This window comes from Scyliorhinus canicula, chromosome 11 (assembly GCF_902713615.1).
Source record: "Scyliorhinus canicula chromosome 11, sScyCan1.1, whole genome shotgun sequence".
NCBI lineage: Eukaryota > Metazoa > Chordata > Chondrichthyes > Carcharhiniformes > Scyliorhinidae > Scyliorhinus > Scyliorhinus canicula.
Genome location: NC_052156.1, coordinates 31,242,420 through 31,268,684, shown reverse-complemented (window position 1 = coordinate 31,268,684; position 26,265 = coordinate 31,242,420). Strand labels below are relative to the sequence as shown.

General features: G+C 46.6%; 1 protein-coding gene across 7 annotated transcripts in view; it reads left to right on the top strand.

The window, feature by feature from the left end:
- The window catches only part of iqsec1b (IQ motif and Sec7 domain ArfGEF 1b), a 577,194-nt gene that overhangs the window by 495,964 nt on the left and 54,965 nt on the right, over window positions 1-26,265 (top strand). For all 7 annotated transcript variants that reach the window (XM_038812711.1, XM_038812710.1, XM_038812715.1 and 4 more), the window contains one exon: window positions 12,893-14,175. In XM_038812711.1, coding sequence (XP_038668639.1) covers window positions 12,893-14,175 — 1,283 coding nt within the window. The remainder of the gene's footprint in view (window positions 1-12,892; window positions 14,176-26,265) is intronic.

Sequence of the window (26,265 nt, the reverse complement as noted above, 5' to 3'; positions counted from 1 at the left end):
CTGTGCACCCCCTTTGAACTGGATCAGACTAAGTCGAGTGTAAGAGGATGTGGAGTTGACCTTGTGAAGAGCCTCGCTCCACATCTCATCATCCAGAATTGGACCCAATTCACGCTCCCATTTCACCTTTACCTCCTCCAACGGAGCCGACTCCGATGATGGGATCTGGCCCTAAATACACAAAATGCTCCCCGTACCAGACCTGACTGAAGACCAAATCCTCTTCACCAGGGAGGAGAGTGGTGCCAAGGGAAAAACCTCACGCAAAAAAATAACGAATCTGAAAATATCTAAGAATGGAACCAGGGAATTGAAATTTTTCAGACATCTTAAAGCTGGCAAACCTTCCCTCACGAAAATCCCCCAAACCCTTCCCCTCCCATGATCTAAATGTAGAGTCTACACCCGCTAGCAAAACGAGGTGATCACTGCAGATAAGGGTCAGCAAAGACATGGAGCTAAGTTTAAAATGCTGTCTGAACTGCTTCCAGATTTTCATGGTGGACACCAATGCCAGATTCAATGAAACTCTTTCTGGAGGGAACAATAACTGCTGTCACTAACTCCCCGAGGCTGGAACTCTTACAAGAACCCGTCTTCATTTGCCCCCCCCACACACTCAACCTGGATCACTAAATCACCCCAGTACTTTTTCAATATTGGCTGCCCAATAATAAAACACTAAATAAACCCTGTCTCTGGAGGAAGGCCCTGTGAACGTTGGGGTCTTACCCGCCCAGTGAAAGAGGACACTAATTTATTAATTCTCACAAACAAGGACTCTTGGAGGGGGGGGGGGGGGGGGGGTGGGGGGGGGGGGGGGGGGGGGGGGGGAGGGGGGGAGGGGGAGGGGGTCGGGGGAGGGGGGGGGTGGGCGGGGGGGGGGGGGGTGGGCGGGGAGGGGGAGGGGGAGGGGGGGGGTTGGTGGGTGGCGGGGGGGGGTGGGGGTGGGGGGGGTGGGGGGTGGTGGGTGGTGGGGGGTGGGGGGGGGGGGGGGGGGGGGAGGTGAGTGGGGAGACACTGAACAATCAATTAAAAAATGTTTTGAGTACATTCATTTAATAGTCTGAACCCTGTTCAGGTGGCTATGGACTGGGGTCTGCTCCACAAGTTAAATCTGGACAGATCGGTCTAGCATATGAAAAGAGACTTCCGCAGGTGGGATATGCACCCGCTGTCATTGGCAGGGAGGGTGCAGACTGTGAAGATGACAGTCTTCCCGAGGTTGGTGATCAGTTTTCAATGTCTTCCAATTTTTATCACCACACTTTTTTCAAGAAGATGAACGCGGCGATCTTGGGTCTTGTATGGGCTTGTAAGTCCCTGAGGGGGAAGAAGTTTCTTTTAGAATGGGGCGCGGGGAGGGGGTTTAGCCCTTCTGAATTTCATGAACTATTACTGGGCATCCAACATATTGATGGTTAGGAAGTGGGTAGTGGGGGAGGGGTCGGTGTAGGAACGAGTTGAGACGGCATCGTGTAAGGGTACGAGTTTGGAGGCTTTGCTAACGGCACTCCGCCGTTCTCGCCGGCCGGTACTCCACAAGCCCAGTGGTAGTGGCAGCCCTGAGGGTGTGGGGACAGTGGAGCCAGCACATGAGATTGGAGGGGGCGTCGGTGTGGTCACCGATCTGTGATAATCACTGGTTTGTGCCAGGGAGGCTGGACGGGGTCTTTAGGAGGTGGCAGCGGGCAGGGATTGAGAGATTTGGGGATCTCTTCATTGAGGGTGGCTTTCTGAGCCTGGAGGCATTCGAGGAGGAGTTTGAGTTGCCGGGTGGGAACGGGTTTCGGTACCTACGGGTATGGGACTTTGTCCAGAGGCAAGTTCCAAGCTTTGCTCACCTCCCCCGGACGGGACTACAGGATAAGGTCATGTTTAAAACAGGGGTTGGGGAGGGGAGGGTCTCGGAGATGTACAAGGAATTGATGGAGTGGGAAGAGGTCCCAATCGGGGAGGTGAAGAGGAAGTGGGAGGAAGAGTTGGGAGGAGAGCTGGAAGTCGGACTATGGGAAAAGGCCTTGAAGAGAGTCAATTCATCCTAGTCGTGTCCAGGCTTAGCCTGATCCAGTTCAAGGTAGTTCAGAGGGCCCACATGAGGTAGCCATGATGAGTAGGTTTTTCAAGGAAGTGGAGGACAGGTGTGGACACTGTGGGGGAAGACTGGCAAATCATGTGCATATATTCTGGGCGTGACCAAAGTTGAGGGGATACTGGCAGGGATTTGCGGACGTCATGTCAGAGGTCCTGGAAGGGAGGGTGACTCAGAATACAGAAATGGCAATATTTGGGATATCGGAAGATACGGGTGCCAAGAGAGGGGGGGGGGGGGGGGGGGGGGCGGAGGCCGATGTTCTGGCTTTCTCCTCCCTGGTGGTGGCCCGGAGACGGATTTTGCTGGGAAGGAGAGACTCTGAGCCTCCAAAGTCAGGAGCGTGGGTTAGCGACATGGCAGGGTTTCTCAGGCTGGAAAAGATTAAGTTCGCCTTGAGAGGTTCAACTTGGGTTTGCTAGGAGGTGGCAGCCGTTCATCAACTTCTTTAAGGAAAACTGAACGTCAGCAGAAGGGGGGGGTAGATAATGGGAGGCATGGCAGTGTAAAATAAGGACAGGGAATCTAATATACGGATAGTTAGGATAGGGCGGGAATGTTATGTTATCATAGAATTTATCATAGAATTTACAGTGCAGAAGGAGGCCATTTGGCCCATCGAGTCTGCACCGGCTCTTGGAAAGAGCACCCTACCCAAGGTCAATACCTCCACCTTATCCCCGTAACCCCACCCAACACTAAGGGCAATTTTGGACACTAAGGGCAATTTATCATGGCCAATCCACCTAACCTGAATATCTTTGGACTGTGGGAGGAAACCGGAGCACCCGGAGGAAACCCACGCACACACGGGGAGGATGTGCAGACTCCACACAGACAGTGACCCAAGCCGGAATCGAACCTGGGACCCTGGAGCTGTGAAGCAATTGTGCTATCCACAAGGCTACCGTGCTGCCCTTATGGATATGTTATTGTGAAGTGGTTGCGTGTGTCGGGCCGCTAGGTTGTTTAGAATATTAATTTGTTAAACTGTGAAATTTATAAATGCTTCAGTAAAATATTTTCTAAAAAAAAAACATAGTCTGAACCCTGCCCACAAAGTACAGGGGGAGGTTAACCCACTTCTGTGAGTCAGATTTGACCCCATTAACCAGATTAGTATAATTTAATCTACAAAGCAAGTCCCAATCGTGGGGCACGTGGATATCCAGATAACGAATGCTAGATCTGGCAAGGTGAAACAGTAACATCCCCAGATGGGCGCCCCTCACCGGGGGGTTAATGAGGAAGTAGTCTCTCTTATCCAAATTCAACTTCTACGCAGAACAGGTGCCAAAACACCTAAGTAGCTTCATTATCTAATTCGCTGTGGATACTGGCTCCTTAATATAAAGAAGCAGATCATCTGTGTACAAGAACACCCTATGCTCCACTCCTCCCTGATTTATCCCTCTCCACTTACTGGAAGACCTCAGCGCTATGGTAAGCGATTCTTTTGCTAAAGAAAATAGGAGCAGAGACAATGGCCATCCCTGCCTCGTGCCCCTATTCAGCGGCAGGTAATCAGAGTTCAAAGCATTTGTGTAAACACCAGCAGTGGGAGCCCTATAAAGTAAACTAATCCAATACATAAGTTTGCCCAAATCCAAACCTCACAAGAATCTCAGAAATATCCCCACTCCAGCCTATCAAACACCTTTTCCACATCCAGAGCTCGGGTAGTGAGGAGGGGGAGAGGACAACATTTAATAGCCGACAATTGCTGACCCTTGACGAAGCCTATCTGGTCTCCAAGATCACCTCTGGGAGGCAGGACTCTAACCGCAGTGGCAGAACCTCTGCGACTATCTTGGCATCCACGTTCAAAAGCAAAATAAGTCGATACAACCCTCACGCGGTAGGCTTCTGGTCCTTCTTAAGGATCAGGCAAATAGAGACCTGCACAAGTGTAATGGGCAACGAACCCGTGGACAGGGAGTCAAACATATCTAAAATTAGGGGGATCAATTGATCAGCAAACTTCTTATAAAACTCAATGGGGAAGCCAAGATGGCAGGAGCTTTGAGCTTTGCCCATCTGCATCAACCCAATACATTTCCAAATTTCCTCTCTGGGATTCCAACTCTTGCCACCTCTCCACCTCTGAGATAGATAATGCATTCAAAAAATCTATCATGGCTGAACACTCCGCCGGGGGCTCCAATCTATAGTGATCCCCAAAAAATGCTTCAAAAGCCACATTGACCTTGAGCATGGTGGATGCCAGACTGCCATGCAAGTCCCTTATCTGCACAATCTCCCGGGAAGCTGCCTGCTGCCTCAGCTGATGACTAAAAGGTAACTGGCCTTCTCCTCCTGTTCGTAAAATACACCCCTTGAACATAGCAGCTGGCCACCGCCTGACCCATTGATAATTCAAATTGTGTCTGCAGCTTTTTCCTGCTTGCCTGCAACTTTGGGGTTGGGCAAATGAGTATTGATGGTCCGCCTCAGGGATAGAATCCACCAGCCTTTGCCATTCCACCCTCGCAGTCCTTTCCATGTGCGCTTTGTAGGAAATTATCTCTCCTCCCCACCCTCCACCTCCAACCCCACCTCCAATAACCACCTTGAGGGCTTCCCACAGCGTAGAAGTAGAGATGAACTCACTTTTATTAAATTTAATATATTCCCCAATGGCAGTGGACATATGTTCGCAAAATCTCTTGTCCGCTAACAATGCCATATCCATATCAACATTCAAACTTTTAAGGTGAGCAAATACCCTCGTCCATTTCACTGGGCCAATCAACCCTCTGACATTCCAGGTGATCAAACTAATTGGGAACCTCCCACCCCACCTCAATCCAGAGTCAGCCATTTCCACCAAGACGGATTATCCAACAGTTCCATAGAAAATACAGAAACCAGGCCCGCCCAAGATGGCCGTCAAACCCATTAGCAAGACTAAACCAAGAAGAATCTGCAGCCACTGTCAGAAAACTACCCCTGCCCCCTCTTTCCCCCCCCCCTCAAACAATACAATACCCAAATATGCATTATAAAAAACAAAGAGAGCAAAAACCACTAAAACCTACTTTTAATAAACCTAACACCAGACAACAAAACACAAGCTCTTTATCTAAAACAAAACTAATATAATGAGCTGCAGTCACCCCCGCCTCTCGCTTTAGCTAACTCTTTGGGCGGGAGCTTCCCTGCAGCTAGAGTTTCACAGAAAAAGGATACAAAGTGTAAAAATCCTTTAAAAATATTGTACTCCAACAGGGAGTTACATATTTTCACAACAGTTATAACAAATAGATCACCCCCCCCCCTCCCACCCGCCATAGCATTAAAACCCCCCCAGCCAAGTCCAACTTGCGAAACATTCAACCCACACGAGAACAAAGAAATGCAAATATGAACATGAACAAGGTACCCCAACACCTCTCCAATCCACATGCCCACCCCCAACATCCAAAAAAGTCTCAAAAACTTGCATCAACCCGCACCCAGCCCATGCTTTTTACAAAATAATCCGCCTCTTCCGCACATCAAAAAAAATGTTTCCCCTCAAATGTCACTCTAAGCCATGTTGGGTACACCCAAACTGGTGGCGTGGGCCTTGTTGAATGCCGGCCACTTCTTTTCCAGCTCTGCTCCTACAGCCTGATAATCCTGATGGTGTGACCTTCCCATTTGCCATTGTGATGCTCCTTTGCCCATTTCAGGACCTGCTCTTTCTCTTGGACGCTGTAGAACTTCACAATTACTGCTCACAGTGGTTCATTGGGATGGGGCTTCTGTCGGAGTTTCTGTTGGGCTTGATCCAGCTCGGCAGGGGGTGCGAGTCCACCCTCCCCACCATTTTCCCAAACATCTTTGCAAAATACTCTGCGGGAGTTGGGCCTTCCATCCCCTCTGGCAACCCCACAACACGGAACGATTCACTTCGACCTTCAGCACTTTATTTTCCTCAGCCATCAGAAATATCTCGGCTTCCAGTGAGGCAATCTGAGCCTTGAAAGCGACACGTTCACACCTTTTATCACGAAGCCATGCACTTTTACCGTCTCGTTCGTCTTCTCCAACGTCAACCGAATGGGAGCCCTGGCCTTTTCCATCGACTCATGGAGGTCCATCAACACTACCCACTGTTGCATCTCAAATTGTGCCGCCAAGGTGCCAGTAAGCATCTGAGCCGTAGGTGGAGTGGCCGGAGTCATAGAGACTGCCTCCACCATTTTCTCCACCGACAAGCCCCAAGAAGCCTCAGATTCATTCTACAACCTTCTGCATTCAGGCGTTTTCTTCCTGGGCATTTCCTCTATGTAGGCACTTTATTCCAATATACAAGTGGCTTTTTAAACAAAACATACCCCCAGAAACTGGGCGAAAAGAGATAAAAGAATAATACCCTAGCGGGAATCAGCTTGTGCACATCTTCCCCTACATAATGCCTACCTGAAGTCTTGTTTTTTGTAACACGTTTCTGACCACGTTTTGTAACACATCAGCATAACAACATCCCTCCGACCCCAATTCCTTCTCCAGTGACCTCTCCCCAATCATCTCTGACCGGGTAAATCACAATTGCACTTTCAAGCTCCCAGTTGCCTAGCCTTTAGCCTTCCATTCATCATCAAACCTTTGAAATAATTGACTTGCTACAACCATCATATCATCTTCATGTTTTACTCTCCATGTCCTCGATAAAACCTTTCCTTTCTCCAATCCTAGCCCTTTACCCAGGTTTCACCTCCATTTTGGCTCTGCAAAGTCTTACGAATGTGGATTTGAGCATAACTGATGCACAGCTGTCTTAGCCATGTATCATCAGAGTTTGCTACTTTAAGGTGCTGCATGCAAATTTCCTACCTCACTCCCTAAATCCTGACTTCAGAATGTCAGCCCTCTTTTGTTTTCCCATTCATTGGACCACAACAATTGGCTGTTCACTGCTCAGTGACATCTTTGATACTGGCACCAGGGAGGAAACATACCATCATGGTTTCACGTTTGCGGCCCCAGAAATGCCTGCCTGTTCATCTATCGAATCTCCAAACAAAATTGCTCTTTCAGCCACCTTTTTGCCGCCCTGTACTGCTGAGTCACCAGTCATGCCACAGGCTTAGCTCTGGTTGCACTCTGTAGCAACACCACCTCTTCCATCAGTATTCAAAACTGAATACTTGTTGGAGAATGAGATGCACTCCGATGACTCCTGCACTATCTGCATGTTTCTTCTAGGCTGTTAGGTGGCCAGCCATTCCCCCCTCCTTGCATATTCTTAAACTACAGCATGAGTACATCTATAAACCTGCTGTACACAAGGCTTTCAAACTCATGGATGCTCTGCAGTGATGCCTGCTGCTGTTCAAGGCCACAACCCACAGTTTGAGTTGCTGGTGATGGTTCCTGCATGTATGATTATTTTGGACACCTGTGCATCCTCAAATTCCCACATAGCACATGATATGCACCCTCGATCTTGGTGCAGCCTTGCCATTTATCTATCTTTTAGAGAAGAAACTTTGTTCCTACTTATAAACCATCAACTACTAATAATAAGCCTTGCTAATACCCCATACAAAGAGAAAACTTAATAAATAATCACTTCCCAGCTATTAATGTGGTTTAAATATAAGGGAGCTAACTGAATGCTTTATTTAAAATTTTAATAGTTTTAATCTCCCAGCTGCTTAGAAGCAATCTCTAATTTTGGAGAAAGGGAGACACATCAGCCATTAGCTCATGGTGATATCACTATTCGCTTCACTTTTGTGTCCCCCTCCTCCCCGGTCCATGCTCGTGTTGCACCCCCCGCCCCTTTACTGGTCTGCATTGCATCCCCACCCCTCATCTCCAACCCAGTCTGCGTCGTCCATTGCTCCCCAAAATCAACGGTCCGGGTCTTGCTCTACACGCCCCCCTCGGTCCACATCACCCCCCCCCCCCCCCCCCCCCCCCGGTCTTGGCCTGCTTCACTCTTTCTTCTCCCCCCCCCCCCCCCCCCCCCCCCTCCCCATTGCATTCTCAGGTCCGCGTGCCCCTCCCACCCCTTTCCTGTCAGCCTCACCCCCTCCCCTTCCCCGGTCCGCGTCAAACTGCTTTTTCTGAAAACTGAAGATGAAACAATATTTGAAATGAGCTATAAAGGCACTTTATGGCACTAGGTTTGCATTGTCAAACAGCAAAGTGGCATTAATGTGAAACGCATCAAGACGTACTCTTTCCGTATATGCATTTTATGGCGACCTCGCATTAGACAATGCTAGATTACATTATTAGCTGTTTTCAAAATGGAATATGTGTTTCCAACAAGGATCTGACTGCAGTCTCATTTGAGCCACTCCGAAATTAGTAATGGATGTTCGTCCTGAGTGATGTCCAGTAATATTTCTCAATCTTGAAGAAATTATATTTAATAGCTTTAAAGGTAATTATTGCACAAAGGTTGGAACAAGTGAACACAACTTTGAATCTCAATATTTATCTCTCTTTGACAATTTGGCAATACATATGTGTAATAGAGGAGGGAGAAAGCTATTTTTATTATTTGGATTGATACCAATATTTGGTAGCTAAGAAATGAGGACTTGAGAGCTCTAAAATGGTACATCAGGCCGCTATGTGAACCCATTGTGCATAATCATAGCATGATAAATTTATATTTTTAGCCTCATTAGAATCTCAGTATGTTCCTGCAATAGTGAGTGATTTGGAAATGGAAAATAACTTTAATTGCTACATTACTAAATGGGGATTGTTTTGAGATTGCTCTGCAATACTAAGGATGATTAAATGATTGTTAGATCTTATTTCTTCCTACTTCAGCCCTTTATATCTCCCTTGTCCAGTCTATTCTACATCTACACCCACAACTCTCCTATTACTCTACGGCATTTTAACCTCCATATTCTGTCTCCTTTTTTACACGGGCATTCAATTCTTCAACACTTCCATCATCTGTGCAGTGGCCTGCAAGTGCCGATTCTTCCTTGAATGGAGGTCCAAACGGTCCCCCTATTTACCAAAGCTCTTTTCCATCAGGCTGAACTTCCTCCAAATAAAAATGCCTCGCCGCATCTCAAGTAGGCCATGGGTATGCTGGACTTTTCGTGGAATATCATCGAATCATTGAAACTGTACGGCACACAGAGGCCACTTGGCCCATTGTGCCTGTGCCAGAGACCCAGAGTAATGCTCTGGAGAGCCAGGTTCAAATCCTGCCACTGCAGATGATGAAATTTGAATTCAATAAAAATCTGGAATTAAAAGTCTAAAGGATGACTATGAAACCATTGACAATTGTCTTAAAAACCTATCTGGTTCACTCATGTTCTTTAGGGAAGGGAATCTGCGGTCCTTGCCTGGTCTGGCCTACATGTGACTCCAGTGGTTGACTCTTAACTGCCCCCTCAAGGGCAATTAGGGATGGGCAATAAATGATGGCCCAGCCTACGATGCTCACGTCCCATGAACGAGCAAAATTTTAAATAGCTGAGAGAGAAGCCAGTCAGTCTAATCCCACTTTCCAGCATTTCGTCTGCGGCCCTGCAGGTTACAGCAAGTGAGGTACGTATCCAGACATCTTTAAATTAATTGAGTTTTTCTGCCTCTACTACTTTTTCACAGGTAGTGAATTCTGGACCCCAACTACCATCTGGGTGAAGAACCTTTTGTTCATCTGCCCTCGGATCTTTCTACCAATCATTAAAAATCTATGCCCCTTAGTCACTGACCTCTCTGTTAAGGTAAACAGGCCCTTCCCATCCACTCTATGCAGGCCCCTCATGATTTTGTACATCTGAGTCACATCTCCCCTCAGCCTCCTCTGGTCCAAGGCAAACAACACCAACCAATCTGATCTTTCCTCACAGTTGCACTTTTCCAGTCCTAACAACATTCTCGTAAATCTTTTCTGTACCCCCTCTAATCCAATTGCATTCTTTCCATAATGAAGTGACCAGAACAGCACACAGTACTCAACTTGTGGTCTAACTGATGTTTTATATAGCTCCAGCATGACCTCCCTGCATGGATTCTGTGCCTAAGTTAATAAATATGCTTTCTCTTAACTATCTTATCAACCTGTCTTGCTCCCTTCAAGTACGTGTGGATGTTCACCTCAAGATTCCTTGCTTCCTCTACATCGCTCGGCATTCTCCTGTTAATTGTGTATTTCATTGCCTATTTTGATCTCCCAAAATGTATCACCTCACACTTCGGATTGAATTCCATTTGCCACTTTTCTGCCACCTGACCAGTCCATTGATATCCTCCTCACAACTGCAGTTATCTTCACTATCATAGAGCAAATTTTTGTGTGGTCTGCAGACTTCTTGATCATTTCCCTCTCCATTTACGTCCAAATTGTTAATATATGCCACAAAAAGCAGGGGGAGGGCAAGTATTGAGCCCTACTGAACCCGACAGGACCCCTTCTTCCACTCTCAAACACACCCATCAACAATTACCCTTTGTTTCCTGCCACTGACCCAATTTTGTATCCAGTTTGCTGTGTGTGTGAACCACTCTTTGTTCCAGGCCTATTCAGATGCCCTTCCTCATGGTTTTCTGTTACATGAATGACAGCAATGGTGCTGATTCTGGCTCTCAGCTCAAACTGGGAAAAATCCATCCAGTTTCTTCCATTTTCTTCACACAGCCCTTCAGTGATTTTTTCCTGCCTTACCGTTATTTCTATCAGAGGTTAGGGTGTGCACCAATATTGATTACAAGTCCAATGACTCCCACAGCTATCTTGACTGCACTTTTCCCCACCCTGCTTCCTATAGCACATCTGCTCCTGTGCCATCATTCACACCATAGCTTCCAAAATGTCTTCCTTTTTCCTTAACCAATGATTCTCTTTAGCTGTGGTTGACAGGATCCCCAACTGTGTGGTTACATTTCCTCCATTTCTACTCTCGCCTCTTTCCCTCCCTCCCAGAATCTCAAAAGATCCCACCTTCTCCTTACCTGCCACCCCATCATGCTTCACATTCAACAGATCGTTCTCTGACATTTCCACCACATCCTGTGCAATGCCACCAACAAAAGCATCATCCCCGCCTATCCCCTGTCAGCACTGTTCCATCTCATCCACTGCCCACTCCCCTTCTCCAGTACCTTGCTGTGCAAGTGCAAGAGCTTTAGCACCTGCTCCTTCACTTCCTTTCACCCTCCAGAAGCCCAAACATTTCTTCGACATGAAACAGTGATGTACTGCTTTAAAATTAGTATACTGCATTCCCTGCTCACAATGCAGTGTTCTTTACACTGAGAGAAAACGTACATTAGGTGATCGCTTTGCAGAACACCTCTGTTCAGTCAACATGTGCGATACTGAGTTTGCCAATTTAATTCTACATGCTGCTTGCACTCTGATCTCTGTCATCGGCTTGTTTTGTTGATTCCATGACGCTTACGAGAAACCTGTGGAACACTTTGCAGTCTTCCTGCCTCAACATTGAGCTCCAACTTCAGATCGTAACAGATACTCTTGTTTCTCTGGGCAACAGGTGCTGTTAATAGTTCTGCTGTAACTATTTACAACTCATTTGGACCCATCTTTTGGTGTGTTAGCACATTACTTTGCCTTGCCCCTTTTGCCTTGTCTATCACCCCTTCTACTGTTTAAATCTGTCCACCGTACTACACACTCGCTGGAGATCACTGAATTAAGTTAGACCAATGCTAAGGATGGATTTGACCATTAATTTTAAAATTGATATGCTGGAGCAAAAGATGCAAATAAAGCTTCGCAGAAGGTGGGGTAATGAGAGGATGACACTTGGCGCTGGTAAAGAAGTGGGCAGTAATATCTTGGATGAGTTGTAGCTTGTTAAGGATTGATGCAAGGAAGCAGGCAGCAAACCTTTTTGTTGTCAGGCATTGAGTTAATGAGAAAATGCATTAAGATTTTAGTAGCAGTTGATAAATAAATGGTGTGGGCAGAAATTATGCATGTTGGAGGAAAGCAATTTGTTCAGTAAAATGGATGTGTACAAAGCCGACCTTGAGCAGAATGCTGATACTGGATTATCTGCAAATGCTATTGATGGATTTTTTTTGTCATCCCAGAAACAATGGGCGGAATTCTCTGGTTCCCCAGCCGAGTGTTTCTTAGTGGCGTGCCATTCACTGGTGACAGAATTCTGACTTCCCACTGCTTGTCAATGGAATTGCCTATTGAAGCCACCCCACGCCACCGGGACACCCCTGAGCGGGGATGCACTGCCGCTGGGAAAAGTGAATCGCAATGGCTAGAGAATTCCAGCCAATATCCAAACCATTATTTCCATATGGCACACAGTCCTTGGAAGAAAATATACATTCACACTTCCACTATTCCCAGAAAGGAAAGATGTATATTAGCAAATATCTCAGAATAGACTACACTAAAACAACCCCACTTACTTCATAAGAGTCATAGTCATAGAGTCATACAGCGCAGAAAAGGCCCTTTGGCCCATCACGTCTGCGCCAGTCAAAAACAACCACCAAACTCTTCTAATCCCATTTCTCAACACTTGGCCCATTGCCTTCTATGCCTTGGCACAATAAATATTAGGCTTCATCCATCTGATCCTGTAGTTCCTATTTTTTTATCCTCTTTATTCCAATGTGAATTATCCTATTATTTATTTGAACGCACTTCAGTTAAAATACCAGTTTAGCAACTGAACATTATATTAAAATTGAATAACATTACTCTGTTGTAAATGGAGGAATTAAGCCATGACAAACTATGCAAAATTGGTCCTTCAAATACATTACAAAATTACTGTCTGGTTTGGTCTAATTTCTGTTTGAAATTGGATTATTAAATGTTTGGCCTTTTTGTTTTAGGTGGAGATGCTTGAGCGTAAATATGGAGGACGTTTCATAACCAGACATGCCGCTCGAACCATTCAGACCGCATTCCGCCAATATCAAATGAACAAAAACTTTGAAAGGCTCCGAAGTTCTATGTCTGAGAATCGCATGTCCAGGCGCATTGTTCTGTCCAATATGAGAATGCAGTTTTCTTTTGAAGGACCTGAGAAACTCCACAGCTCATTTTTTGAGGGGAAACAGATGTCCATGACTGATGATGCAGGAAAGGTCGGAGCCATCGTTCAGTCAGATTGTGGTGATCTCGGAGGTTCAGCAGTGATCAAATCTCCGGCTGCAAACAATGATTTTGCAGATGCAATAACTGAGCTTGAGGATGCTTTCTCGAGGCAAGTCAAATCGCTTGCAGAATCGATAGATGATGCACTGAATTGTCGCAGCTTGCACACAGATGATGGGCAATCTACTGACCAGGGTAAACGTTACAAAGACAACTTCCAAAAAGAGGAAGAGCTGGATAGTGTATCTTATGCTAAATCTGCACGCGATGCTGAGCGAAGAAAATTAGATGAATTGTCTGCTTCTTATAGTGATGTTACCTTGTATATTGATGAGGAAGAACTTTCTCCTCCACTTCCTGTGTCTTTACAATCTGTAGATAGGCCATCCAGCACAGAGTCAGATTTCCGTCTCCGGTCTGTCAATTCTGCCCAGGAATACTGGTCAATGACCCACAGGGATGACAAGCCAGACACTGACACAAGCTGCAGGAGCACCCCTTCTTTGGAGTGTCAGGAATCGAGGCTTCGTGTTGATCATCTCCCTTTACTAACTATTGAGCCACCCAGCGATAGTTCAGTGGATTTAAGTGACCGTTCAGAGAGAGGTTCACTAAAGAGACAAAATGCGTATGAGCATAGCCCTAACAGCCAACGTGGAAGTCCCAAGCACATCCCACATTCAATACCCACAAGAGTATTCCACCGTGATGATGAACCTACCCGCCATCGACCACGGCAGATTGACAGCCACCTGGCTATCAATGGCTCGGCAAATCGGCAAAGCAAATCAGAGTCTGATTTTTCTGATGGGGATAATGACAGTATCAACAGCACTTCAAACTCCAACGATACAATAAACTGTAGCTCTGAGTCCTCTTCCAGAGACAGTTTACGAGAGCAAACTTTGAGCAAACAAACATACCACAAGGAAACCCGAAACAGCTGGGATTCTCCTGCATTTAGCAATGATATCATCCGAAAACGTCACTACCGGATTGGTCTAAACCTCTTCAATAAGTATGTAGAAATTTCATTCATCTTTCTATCACACACCATGTTTAGATTCGAATGTTGGGATGTGGATTTTAAAGCTGACTTCCAAGTGCCGCGCTGTGATTAATTGTCATAGTCATGGGCAGCATCTCTCTGCCCCATGGTTTCACAGTTTTTGAGGATTTGCTGATTTTTAGAAAATAAATTGCAAAGGAGGAAATTGTTAGTTTGTAGATTCAGTATTCTCCCACCAGGATAACATCCTTTAATTCACCTTATTAAAAATCAACAAAAAATGTTTGAAATGGTTAAAGGCTCTTGAACATCCTATAGCATGAGTAGACAGCCTGCTCCCTGGCTATTACCAGGGATATCCTTTCAACTTCTTTTTTTTCTTAAATATTTCCTCCTTCTGTACTGTAGGGATCCTATGACGACGCCTGGGACACAATTTTGAAATGAAGGGTGGCACAGTGGCAAAGTGATTAGCATTGCTGCCAGGGACCCAGGTGCAATTCCAGCCTTGGGTGACTGTCTGTGCGGAGTCTGCACGTTCTCCCCGTGTCTGCGCGGCTTTTCTCCAGGTGCTCCGGTTTCCTCCCACAGTCCAAAGATGTGTGGGTCAGGTGGATTGGCCATGCTAAATTGCCCGTTAATGTCCAGGGATGTACGGGTTAGGTTGTGGGATTCCGGAGATGGGACGGGGTGGACATTTGTCAATGGGCAGAATGCTCATTCGAAGGGTCGGTGCAGACCCAATGGGCTGATTGGCCCCCTACTGCACTGCAGGGATTCTATGATTTAGATGCAAAGTGTTGTTAGCATTCAGAGTGTGTGGAATTTGGATAAATATAAACTCGGGTGTCTTTTCTTTGATTGGAAATCATGTATGAAGTGACCTGTGGCTGCTGAGCTCTTAATAATTAAAGTATAGACAACTGCATGAGGGGTTCTTAAATTGTGATTAAATCTGTATACATGTATGTATTTAAGAAAGAAGCAAATTTCTGCGTGTGCTGGAATCTGGGACTGGGATGTTTTTAAGATGCTGGCAGACTGCTCTTTTTTTTTGAAAAATGCTGGAAAATGAATTGAAAATGAAAATGTTGACTATCTGTGGATTAGCCCACTCCTTTTTAAAATGCATTAATGTGGATGTCGCTGGCTTGGCCAGCAATTATTGCCTGACCGTTGAACTGAGTGGCTTGCTGGCAATTTCAGGGGGAATTGCTGTGGATGTGGAGTCGCATGTAGGCCAGATCAGGTAGGGTTGGCAGATTTCCTTCCCTACAGGACATTAGTGAACCAGTTGGGTTTTTACGACAATCAACAATGGTTTCGTGGTCATTGGACTTTTAATTCCAGGTTTTTATTGAATTCAAATTTCCTGATCTGTCATGGTGGGATTTGAAACCGGGTCACCCAGAGCCTTAACTTGGGTCTCGGTATTACTAGTCCAATGTATACGAATTACGATACAAATTGAATGAAATTCAAGAAAAGATCCTCACATTGCACATGGTGTGAATGGTCATCTAAAAATTGGAAAGCCCAATCTCTTCGGTTAGGCATAGTCATGTGCCACTGTTTTGGAAGAAACGCTTTACAAATCTGTTGAGCAACGGCTGTAGATTGCACTCGTTCTTGGGAAAATGATATTCTGCATGCAGGGAATTTTTATTTTATTATCTTGGAGAATTTTCTTCAAATTTCCCCATAGATAAATGCAAATGATTAACCTATACATTTTCTATTCAAGTGATCCATTGCTTGTTATGAATATTTCTTTCAGCATCAATCCATCTATGTGTTAAATAAGGAATACATTTCAATGTCCTGTTGTTAAAACAGGAAACAATTGTGATCTTTTACTCACTTTGTCTGATTAGCTCCACATGGTTGCATTTATTTTTGTCATATTGGCCCAAACTAAATGCAGTTCAAGGTTTATGGCTGGCTCATATGATTGTGGCAGTTCAGGATCGGAGCTAGCCATCTAGGACTTTAGTGAAAACTTGTACAAAAGTGAATATGAGGAAATTGAATGCACAAATATAGCAGAAAATGTGGCCAAGCAAATACCCAAGTTCCATATCTATGTCCCAGTTACTTGCTAACTGCGGTCATGATCTTTGGCAAGGTGCTGCATAGGAGACTGCTAAATAAGTTAAGAGCCCATGATGTTAAAGGTAAGATCCTGGCATGGATAGAGGATTGGCTGACGGCCAGAAGGCAGAGAGTGGGGAAAAAGGGATCTTTTTCAGGATAGCAGCCGGTGACTAGTGTGCCTCAGGGGTCTGTGCTGGGACCACAACTTTTCATAATATACATTAATGATCTGGAAGAAGAAGTGAGGGTACTGTTGCAAAGTTTGCAGATGATACAAAGATCTGTAGAGGGACAGGTAGTATTGAGGAAGCAAGGGGGCTGCAGAAGGATTTGTACAGGTTAGGAGAGTGGGCAAATAAGTGGCAGATGGAATACACTGTGGAAAAGTGTGATGTTATGCACTTTGAAGGAGGGATGGAGGCATAGACTATTTTCTAAATGGGGAAATGCTTAGGAAATCAGAAGCACAAAGGAATTTGGGAGTCCTTGTTCACGATTCTCTTAAGGTTAACGTGCAGGTTCAGTTGGCAGTTAGGAAAGCAAATGCAATGTTAGCATTCATGTCGAGAGGGCTAGAATACAAGACCAAGGATGTACTTCTGAGGCTGTATAAGGCTCTGGTCAGACCCCATTTGGAATATCGTGAGCAGTTTTGGGCCCCGTATCTAAGGAAGGACTTGCTGGCCTTGGAAAGGGTCCAGAGGAGGTTCACAAGAATGATCCTTGGAATGAAGAACTTGTTGCATGAGGAACGTTTGTGACTCTGGGTCTGTACTTGTTGGAGTTTAGAAGGATATGGGGGGATCTTATTGAAACTTACAGGATACTGCGAGGCCTCGATAGAGTGGATGTGAAGAAGATGTTTCCACTTGTAGGAAAAACTACAACCAGAGAACACGATCTCAGACTAAAGGGACGATCCTTCAAAACAGAGATGAGGAGGAAGGTGGTGAATCTGTGGAACGCTTTGCCGCAGAAGGCTGCAGAGGCCAAATCACTGAGTGCCTTTCAGACAGAAGTAGATAGGTTCTTGATTATTAAGGGGATCAGGGGTTATGGGGAGAAGGCAGGAGAAGGTGGATGAGAAAAATATCAGCCATGATTGAATGGCAGTGCAGACTCGATGGGACGAGTGGCCTAATTCTGCTCCTATGTCTTATGGTTTTTTTGGTCTTATGGCATTTGGGTTTATCTCTTCACTGCTTCGCTTGAATGCACAAGCAGTTGGACACAAAATCCAGCATAGTATTTAAAAAGCATACATAATGCTTTGCTAAGTAATCCTCTGTTTTTATATTGTAGTAAAAAGTGCATTCTGTTTTAATTGTGAGCTGTACAAGTGGGGCTGGACAATGTTTGGTGCCCATTGTTGGTCATGCAGAATTAGATTTTAGGAGGTTCAAAATGTAAAAACTAAAGTAATCCATGGCGTTGTGTAGTTAAGAGTTCAGTGAGTGTATTCTGGAATTGACTGCTATTAGTACTTGTGTACTCCAAATGTGGGTCACAAAAGACAAAGTTCAAAAGAACCATACCACCCATCCATTCAATATAAACTAATATATAAATCAAAAAAAGCCCATTAAGATGGATAAATTGAAAGAGGATAAGGAAAGGTCAGAGAAGAAATGTGATGAGAGATTAATAATTTCTTTTTTAGTAGGTAAAAGTGTTTGGCAATATTATTTGTATTACCTCATTTGTTTGTTTTACACAAAATAATTGGGTACCGTGATTATCAGAGGAAAATCTTCCATGAACCATGATTTCTTAAAAAGGCAACAACCATATTCATAACAACCAGCTTTGCCTGGTGACTGCTAAAACATCTATTTATATCATTCAGTTACAAGGACTTCCTCCTTTTCCCTTCAATTAAAACTTTCCCTTCACGTGTTGCCAAAAAAATGTTCATGTGAAGTAATAAATTATCTGAGACAGTGTATACAAGCCTTCAAAATTTTGATGCGTGTCGCCACAACTCGGGGTTTCCCAAACTTTTCCAGCCACGGAACCCACCTCCCAAGAGTATTGACAAAACCGCTGAGGAATATTACTATTGTGTTGAAGAGCCAAACCACCAAAAAAAATTGTTTTTGTGCAATAGGTTTGTGCCTAACTTGGGGAAGACTTCTTTATTTCTTCTATATATACGTCTAACTGAAAAGTTCTCCTCTTTAAAAAAAAACCGTTCTTAGATCTTGCCTTTTTGTCATTTTTAATGGGAGGAGTTCTGCTGCTCCTTTCGTTCATATGGGAATAGTGCTGCTGGAATGCTGGACACGCAAGCACGTGCAGCCCCCCCCCCCCCCCCCCCCCCCTCCCCCATATGCACATCTTTCTCCAAGGCCCAACCCCCCACCCCCAGCTCCTTTCCAGAGGTCTGAACCCCTTGCAGGCGCCGCTATCCCACCCCGAGACCAGAACCCAACCTCATTCCAAAGGCCTGAACACCACACCCCTTGCAGGCCCTGCTCTTCCCTCCACGCATCCCCACCCCAACCATGCCAAACTTTGTGCCTCTATTCTCTAGCACAGATAAGATTATCAGCAATAACTTGCACTTATCTAACATTTAGCTGTACAATTGTTTTACCTTTTGTGGCATATCCGATTAGCTCATTTAGAAGCCTTTGATTTCATCTTACTTTTCCTTTTTGAAAATTCTGTAGAAAGAGTGGACATCCAGAATGTAATTATATTACCTGAAATGGACCTTTGCAAAAATGGTCCTGCTCGTTCCTGAGCACAGAAGCAGTATATCACTATACTCTCAGTCACCTAGTGGAAACCTAATTCACTTTTTTATTGCAGATTTTGGTTGCTTTAATTATTGTCAAAAAGGACATTACTAACCAGGTCAGCTTGGTTTGATATTAGTGACCAGAACTTGTTGTTGATCCCATTAGTGCTGCAGTATTAAAATGGCCATTATGCACTTGGCTTAATCTGGTTTGAACTAAAAGTGAAAAGGTTTGCAACATTTCCATGAACTAGAGTATTTGTCATCCTATTGTATACAAAAGGATGGCCTCAAATGGCACTGCCAAAGATTTTTCCTTTGCAAAATAACTGTTAGATGAAAAAGTAGCTACTAATGGGTCTACAATTCAACACACTGGATCCTTAACTACCAAATGAAAATTGTGGGAGTGAATGATACGATGCGAGCCACAACAGATATGGTCACACTGGCAACCTGAAGTAGAGAATTAAGCCATAGTGACTGGAAAGGCTGCATTAGATGGATTCAAATGAGCACGGATAACCATAATATAATAGATGTTAGGATAAAATTAGGCTTAAATGTTTAGATCACCTGAATACAGCTGCCCAGGACTGTATTTGTGATTCTGAAACTCTAACACATAATGATACTGTTGTGTCCTTAGTGATGAACAAAATTGGTAAAGTTCATAAAATCATAGTACTCACAATGCAAAAGGAGGCCATTCGGATCATTGCATCTCTTCTCGTGCAATTTCTCAACTCAAGACGATTTACTTCAAACCTGTTTTCCTGATCTTTGCTCATTATTCTTTTATACCCTTGCCCTTCAAATTCTCACCCAAATATGTTTCTAATCAAAAGCTGCCATTGTCCCTGTTTCAAATGCTAACCCGTGTCGCTGGTCGGAATTCTTGGGGGTGCAAGGGGAGTGGTTTGGGGGAAGCCATTATGAGGAAGGGCAACGCTCATCACCTTTTCATAAAGCTTGATCTGTGTTCACTTGTTGATCATTTGTGTACCAATGGAAATAATATTTCATTGTGTACGCTCTCAAAATCTTTCAAGTCAGATTGCCACTATGGCCCATTTCCCTACCTTAGTCGGGACCAGCAATTTCCTGACCCATCCATCCAATTCAGGCCGGGTGAGCAAAGTGCAGTGCAGTAGGTTCTCGAGGTAGTCAGTCTAGAGCAAAAGTGTAAGGGGAAGTGAAACCATGACCCTTTTTTGTGGCACTAACAGCCGTAAAGCAGGTCAGTTTAAAGGTCCCAGCCACTTCGGCGAGGTCATGGAGAAGCTAAGTGGGCAAGATGGAGGAGGTGAGAGGTTGGATGGGGATGGAGGAGGTGAGAGGTAGAATGAGGAGCGGGATTCTGGAGGCTAGACTGAGATGGTGGGGGTGGGGGGGGGAGCGGGGGGGGGGACCAAGGTTGCCTCATGTGGGAGGTTTGCGAAGTCAGTAATCGAGTTACCCAGAGTTAGAATTGGTTTGAATTCTTCTAATTTTTCCTGGGGAGCTGGTCTGCTGGTCAGTCGGTACCATCCAAGGATTCCAATTTGAATCTGGGTATTGGATGGTTCCTGATGCAGGGTAATTTCCCATTGGAAGTTTGAACTTCCCGGGCTATTCCCTGGCAGTCCCACTGCATCTTCTGGTGTATGCACCCCTCCCCGAAAAGATTGGTTGTTCTGGGTCTATTACAATATCCAGAATTTAATTGATGGCCTTTTGTAACTGCACTCCAGCTTTTAAAGACCCATGTAGCTCCCTTAGATATCTGATCTGTTACTCCAAGCCACCTTTCTATGTTTGGTTATGTTCTTTTTAATGCCATTTGCCTTCATTTTCATAAAAAGGCTCTAAGGTGTTATATAGCACCTAAGGAATCAGCTCTAAAATCCATAAGTACCAAATGAAGCGATTCCCTGTAACATCTAAAATTTCTTGGTTAATCCTGTTCTTATTGAGCAATGGCTTAAGCATGCATTATGATGCCAATAAAGTTGATCTGCAGTCCAAAGATATGGGGCGCAATTCTCCCATCGGGAGACTAAGTGCCGACGCCAGAGTGAAAACCAGAGTGTTTTACTCCGGCGTCGGAGGCCGCTCCCAGCCCCCTATTCTCCTACCCCCGGGGGGCTAGGAGCGGCGCCGTGTAATTTACGCGCGCCGGGTAAATTACGTCACCCGTGCATGCGCAGGTTGGTCGGCGCCAACCCGCGCATGCGTGGTTGCCGTCCTCCCTGCGGCCGCCCTACAAGAAGATGTCGAATGGATTTTGCCGGGCGACGGAGGAAAGGAGGTCCTCCTTCAGAGAGGCCGGCCCGCCGATTGGTGGGCACCGATTGTGGGCCAGACCCCTCTTGAGGCCCCCCTCCGGTGCAAGAACCCCCCTCACCCCCCCCCCTCCCACAGGCCACCCCCCTCCAGCGTTCCCACGCTGTTCCCACCGGCAGCGACCAGGTGTGGATGGCGCCGGCGGGAACCTGTCGTGTTGGGCAGGTCGCTCGGCCCATCCGGGCCGAAGAATTGCCGCTCGCCCATTACAAACAGCGAGTGGCGATTCTCCCAGCGGCCAGCTGTGAATTTCGCTGCGCCGGTTTGGGGGGGGTGGGAGAATCGGGTGCCGTGGCGGGACTCGCTCTGCGCCCCAGCGATTCTCCCACCCGGGGGGGGGGGGGGGGGGGGAGAGAATTCCGCCCCCGCTGTTAGGTGAATTGGCCGTGCTAAAATTACTCCTTAATGTCCAAAGATGTGTTGGTGAGGGTGGAGGCGGAATGGGCCTAAATTGGGTACTCCTTCAGAGGGTCCACGTAGACTCAATGGTTCGAAAGGCCTCCTGCACTGTAGGGATATTAGGGATAACCTCTGCATACTTTACCCAGTGTCGAATGCATTCATGAAAGAAATTGATCAAATGGTAATTAAGCTTTTGACGAAATTCATCATTTAATCCCCTCGGATGGCTCAAGTGTTTTTCCGAGTCTGCATGCAGATGATGAGTGTTTAGAATTCAGTGCCAACTTGTGTTGATCTCATTTGGGGTGGCAACTGGGAATTGAACAAATTGTTCAATATTCATAGGATACGAGATGGGAAAATTGGCCAGGGCTACAGCCTTTGTTTGTTAATGAGCAACTGCTACTGGGAGGACGGCAGGTGGGGACAGGAGTTAGGTTGTGTCTCATTCCTGCACCAAGGGGTCGATGCCTTGTATGTATGGCTTGTGGCAAATTATTGCATCTAAAGATCGGCCAGTTTTGGTGTTGAGAGCAGCAGTGAGATGAGTAGTGCAAACACTATTATGGAGCAATTAGCACAGTTATTTCCTGAGTACTCACATGTGCAGTTAAAGGTGGAAATCCTTAAGTTGTAATTGGAGTTCTGCTTGTCCATTGACTATAATAACAGTGATAGATAACAGTGCCTTACCAATAGACTTGACATTTGAATCCATGCAAGCATATAAAGTTGTAGGATTCGCTCACTAGTTATCCTTTAAACACACCAGAAACATTGGGGCCACTGCATTCACGTGTAAGTGAATTTATAATGGTGCGATTTGTCATAATTATTGCCAAACAATCTGGTACTGAAAATTTAATTTTAGAAGTATGGAGTCTTGTCCAGAAATAATTAGTATTGGAGATGAATTTTCTTTGAACTATTTCTGTCAGCTCCTCACCTTTCTATTAACCTCTTCTTAATCCTATCTTTCTTTCCCTCTCTTTATTTGCTTTCTGCAGATTAATTAAATCTAATGCATACATTCTGATTCATCATTCCCGGTTTAGGTTGTGTGTGTCTCGGATTAGACTGCGCAAGTCTCAGTGTAGAGTTGGATCAATCCCAACCAACCATGCTCCATCCACCCTGCCACCCCTCCATCTGTAGTTTCTTTTTTAAATGAACATGCTAGAGTTACAATTTCTCCCCCACACTGAAATCCTCCCCAGCCCAGTGTATATCAGGGCTGCTGTAGCGATCTTGCATCTGTAATGATTTGTCAGTTTTCTAGTCTAATCCAAAACCAAGATGTCCAATTAAATGACCTTCAAACTGCAAGTTGTGTATTCCTTTCCCAATGTGCTCATTGGATTTTTCACACTATTGAGAAGTGAATATATTCTACACTTTTTGCATGTTAGAAATATGGGAAGCTTAAAGATTTGGCATCAACATTGGATAATTATATTGGCGTCACCTTGCTTTAGTGGTGTGGTGAATGTATTCACCAGAATAAGTTGTCTGTGGAGTAGTGTAATATGATCCCTTTCCATGTCGTGTACTGGAACCCATGTGGACTTCGCCTCTGGCTCCGCCCCGTGCCCCCCCCCCCCCCCCCAGACGGTATATAGACCGGCCGCCTGGGGCGGCGCTCAGTTGTTACAGCGATCTCAGGCAGGCAAGTTCTTGTGTAATAAAGTCTATGTTCTCTTGCTCTCATCGTCTAGCAGTGGACTAATGGTACATCAATTTATTACACAAAGACATCACTATGGAAACCGCTCTGAAGCCTGATAAATTGGAACTCGACGCATGAGCAGCAGAAGCTAAGGAAATCTTCTCCCACTTGCTCCGCTGTTTTGATGCCTACCTCGACTCCTCTGCAACGCCTCCCTCCGACGCCCTCAAGCTGCACCTCCTCCACGGCCCGGGTGAGCCAACGAATCTCGGGAACGATTCAGAACGCAGCCACGTACGACGCGGTGGTTGCGATTCTAAAGAGACAGTTCGTGAAGCCCGTGAACAAAGGATTTGCGTGGCACCTCCTCACTACCTGCCGACAACGCGCCGGAGAATCGCTGGACGAGTATCTGGAGAGCCTGACCCTACTCGTCCGCGACCGCAACTACAGGGATGTGAAAGCCGACGAGCCGGAACACCTACATGGCTGGGGTCCAGTCTAACTACATCCGGCAGCGGCTGCTAGTAAATGGGGCCAATGACCTACAGGACACGGTAAAGCTAGCCTCCTTGTTAGAGGTGGCATACCAGAGCCTCGGCGCATTCCCGGCAGACCCAGCAAACCCCTCGTGGGCACCACAGACGCGGCCTTCACCAGACCTGACTACGTCCCAGGCCTGTTCCGCGTGGCTGCCCGTTCAGCCCGGGGGACCGCCTTGCTACTTCTGCGGTCAGGGCCAACACCCCCGGCAGCGTTGCCCAGCCTGTACCGCGACATGCAGTGACTGCGGCAAAAAGGGACATTTCGCCTGAGTCTGTCCGGCCCGATCCAAAGCCCCGAAGTCGAAAGCGTACCAGGCCCGACCCACGGACCCTCGGGCCTGCAGACCCACAATGTGGCTGCATGCCTGCCGGTACCGCCCCCTGCAGACGCGTCATCCGCCTCGTGCAGCTCGTGGGGGCCGCCATCTTTAACCCAGCCTGACACGTGCGACCCGTGGGGACGGCCATATTGGCTGCCATTTTCAACACCAACTAACACGTGCGAACAATCTTGCGACCCCAATACCTCCAACCACGTGGACTACCCGCAGCTCGGCGCAGTCACCCTCGACCAGTCGCGGCCAAAACACCTGAAGAACTCTATGATGGCCGTCTGGGTCAATGGGCACGAGACTCCCTGTCTTTTCGACTCCGGGAGCACAGAGAGCTTTGTCCACCCCGACATGGTAAGGCTCCATCCACATCTACCCCGTGTCCCAATCTCCCTTGCTTCCGGATCACATTCAGTGCAGTTCTGGGGGTACTGTGTTGCGAACCTCGCGATACAGAGCGCTGAGTACGGCCATTTTAAACTGTATGTCCTCCCTCACCTCTGCACCGCGCTACTGCTTGGACTCGAGTTCCAATGCAGTCACCGAAGTCTGACCCTAAAATTCAGTGGACCCCTACCCCCCCTCACTGTATGTAGCCTCGCGACCTTTAAGGTCACCCTTCCCTCCCCCCTTTCGCTCTTTGCGAACCTCACCCCCGACTGTAAGCCCGTCGTCACCAGGAGCAGGTGGTACAGTGCACAAGACGTGATTTTTATCAAGTCGGATGTCCAGTGACTCTTGAGGGAGGGGGTCATCGAGCCAGCAACAGCCCCTGGAGAGCACAAGTGGTGGTTGTCCGGACCGGGGAGAAGAATCGGATGGTAGTGGACTATAGCCAGACCATTAATCGGTTCACGCAACTTGATGTGTACCCCCTCCCCCGCATAGCGGAGATGGTCAACCAGATCGCGCAGTACCGGGTGTTCTCCACGATAGATCTGAAGTCTGCTCCCACCAGCTCCCGATCCACCCGAAGAGCGCCACTACACTGCTTTTGAAGCAGCTGGCCAATTCTTCAACTTCCTCAGGGTCCCGTTCGGCGTCACTAATGGGGTCTCGGTTTTCCAGAGAACGATTGGTGGACCAGTACGGGTTGCGGGCTACATACCCGTACTTGGACAATGTTACCATCTGCGGCCATGATCAGCAGGACTACGACGCCAACTTCCAGAGGTTCCTCCAGGCCGCTCAATCCCTCAACCTCACATATAACAAAGAGAAGTGCGTTTTCTGCACAACACGGCTAGCCATCCTCGGCTATGTCATGGAAAACGGGGTCCTAGGGCCCGACCCCGACTGCATGCGCCCCCTTGTAGAACTTCCCTTTCCCCACAGCCTCAAGACCCTCAAACACTGCCTGGGGCTCTTTTCCTACTACGCCCAGTGGGTCCCCAACTATGCGGACAAAGTCCGCCCAATTATCAAAGCCACTATATTCCCCCTGACGACTGAGGCCTGCACGGCCTTCAGCCACATCAAGGCAGATATTGCCAAAGCCGCGATGCACGTGGTGGACGAGTCCATCCCTTTCCAGGTAGAGAGCGATGCGCCAGATGTCGCCCTGGCCGCCACCCTCAACCAGGCGGGCAGGCCAGTAGCCTTCTTTTCTAGAACCCTCCACACCTCCGAGATTCAACACTCCTTTGTTGAGAAGGAAGCGCAAGCCATTGTGGAAGCTGTGCGACATTGGAGGCACTATCTAGCCCGTAGAAGGTTCACACTTGTCACCGACCAACGGTCGATTGACTTTATGTTCGACAACGAACAATGGGGAAAAATAAAAAACAACAAAATCTTGAGGTGGAGAATATAACTCTCCACCTATAGTTACGATATTAAGTATCGTTCTGGGGAGTTCAACCAGCCCCCAGATGCCCTGTCCCGCGGCACATGTGCCAGCGCGCAAGATGACAGACTTCGGGCTATCCACATTGACCTCTGTCACACGGGGGTCACTAGGCTTATTCACTTTATTAAAGCCTGCATCATGCC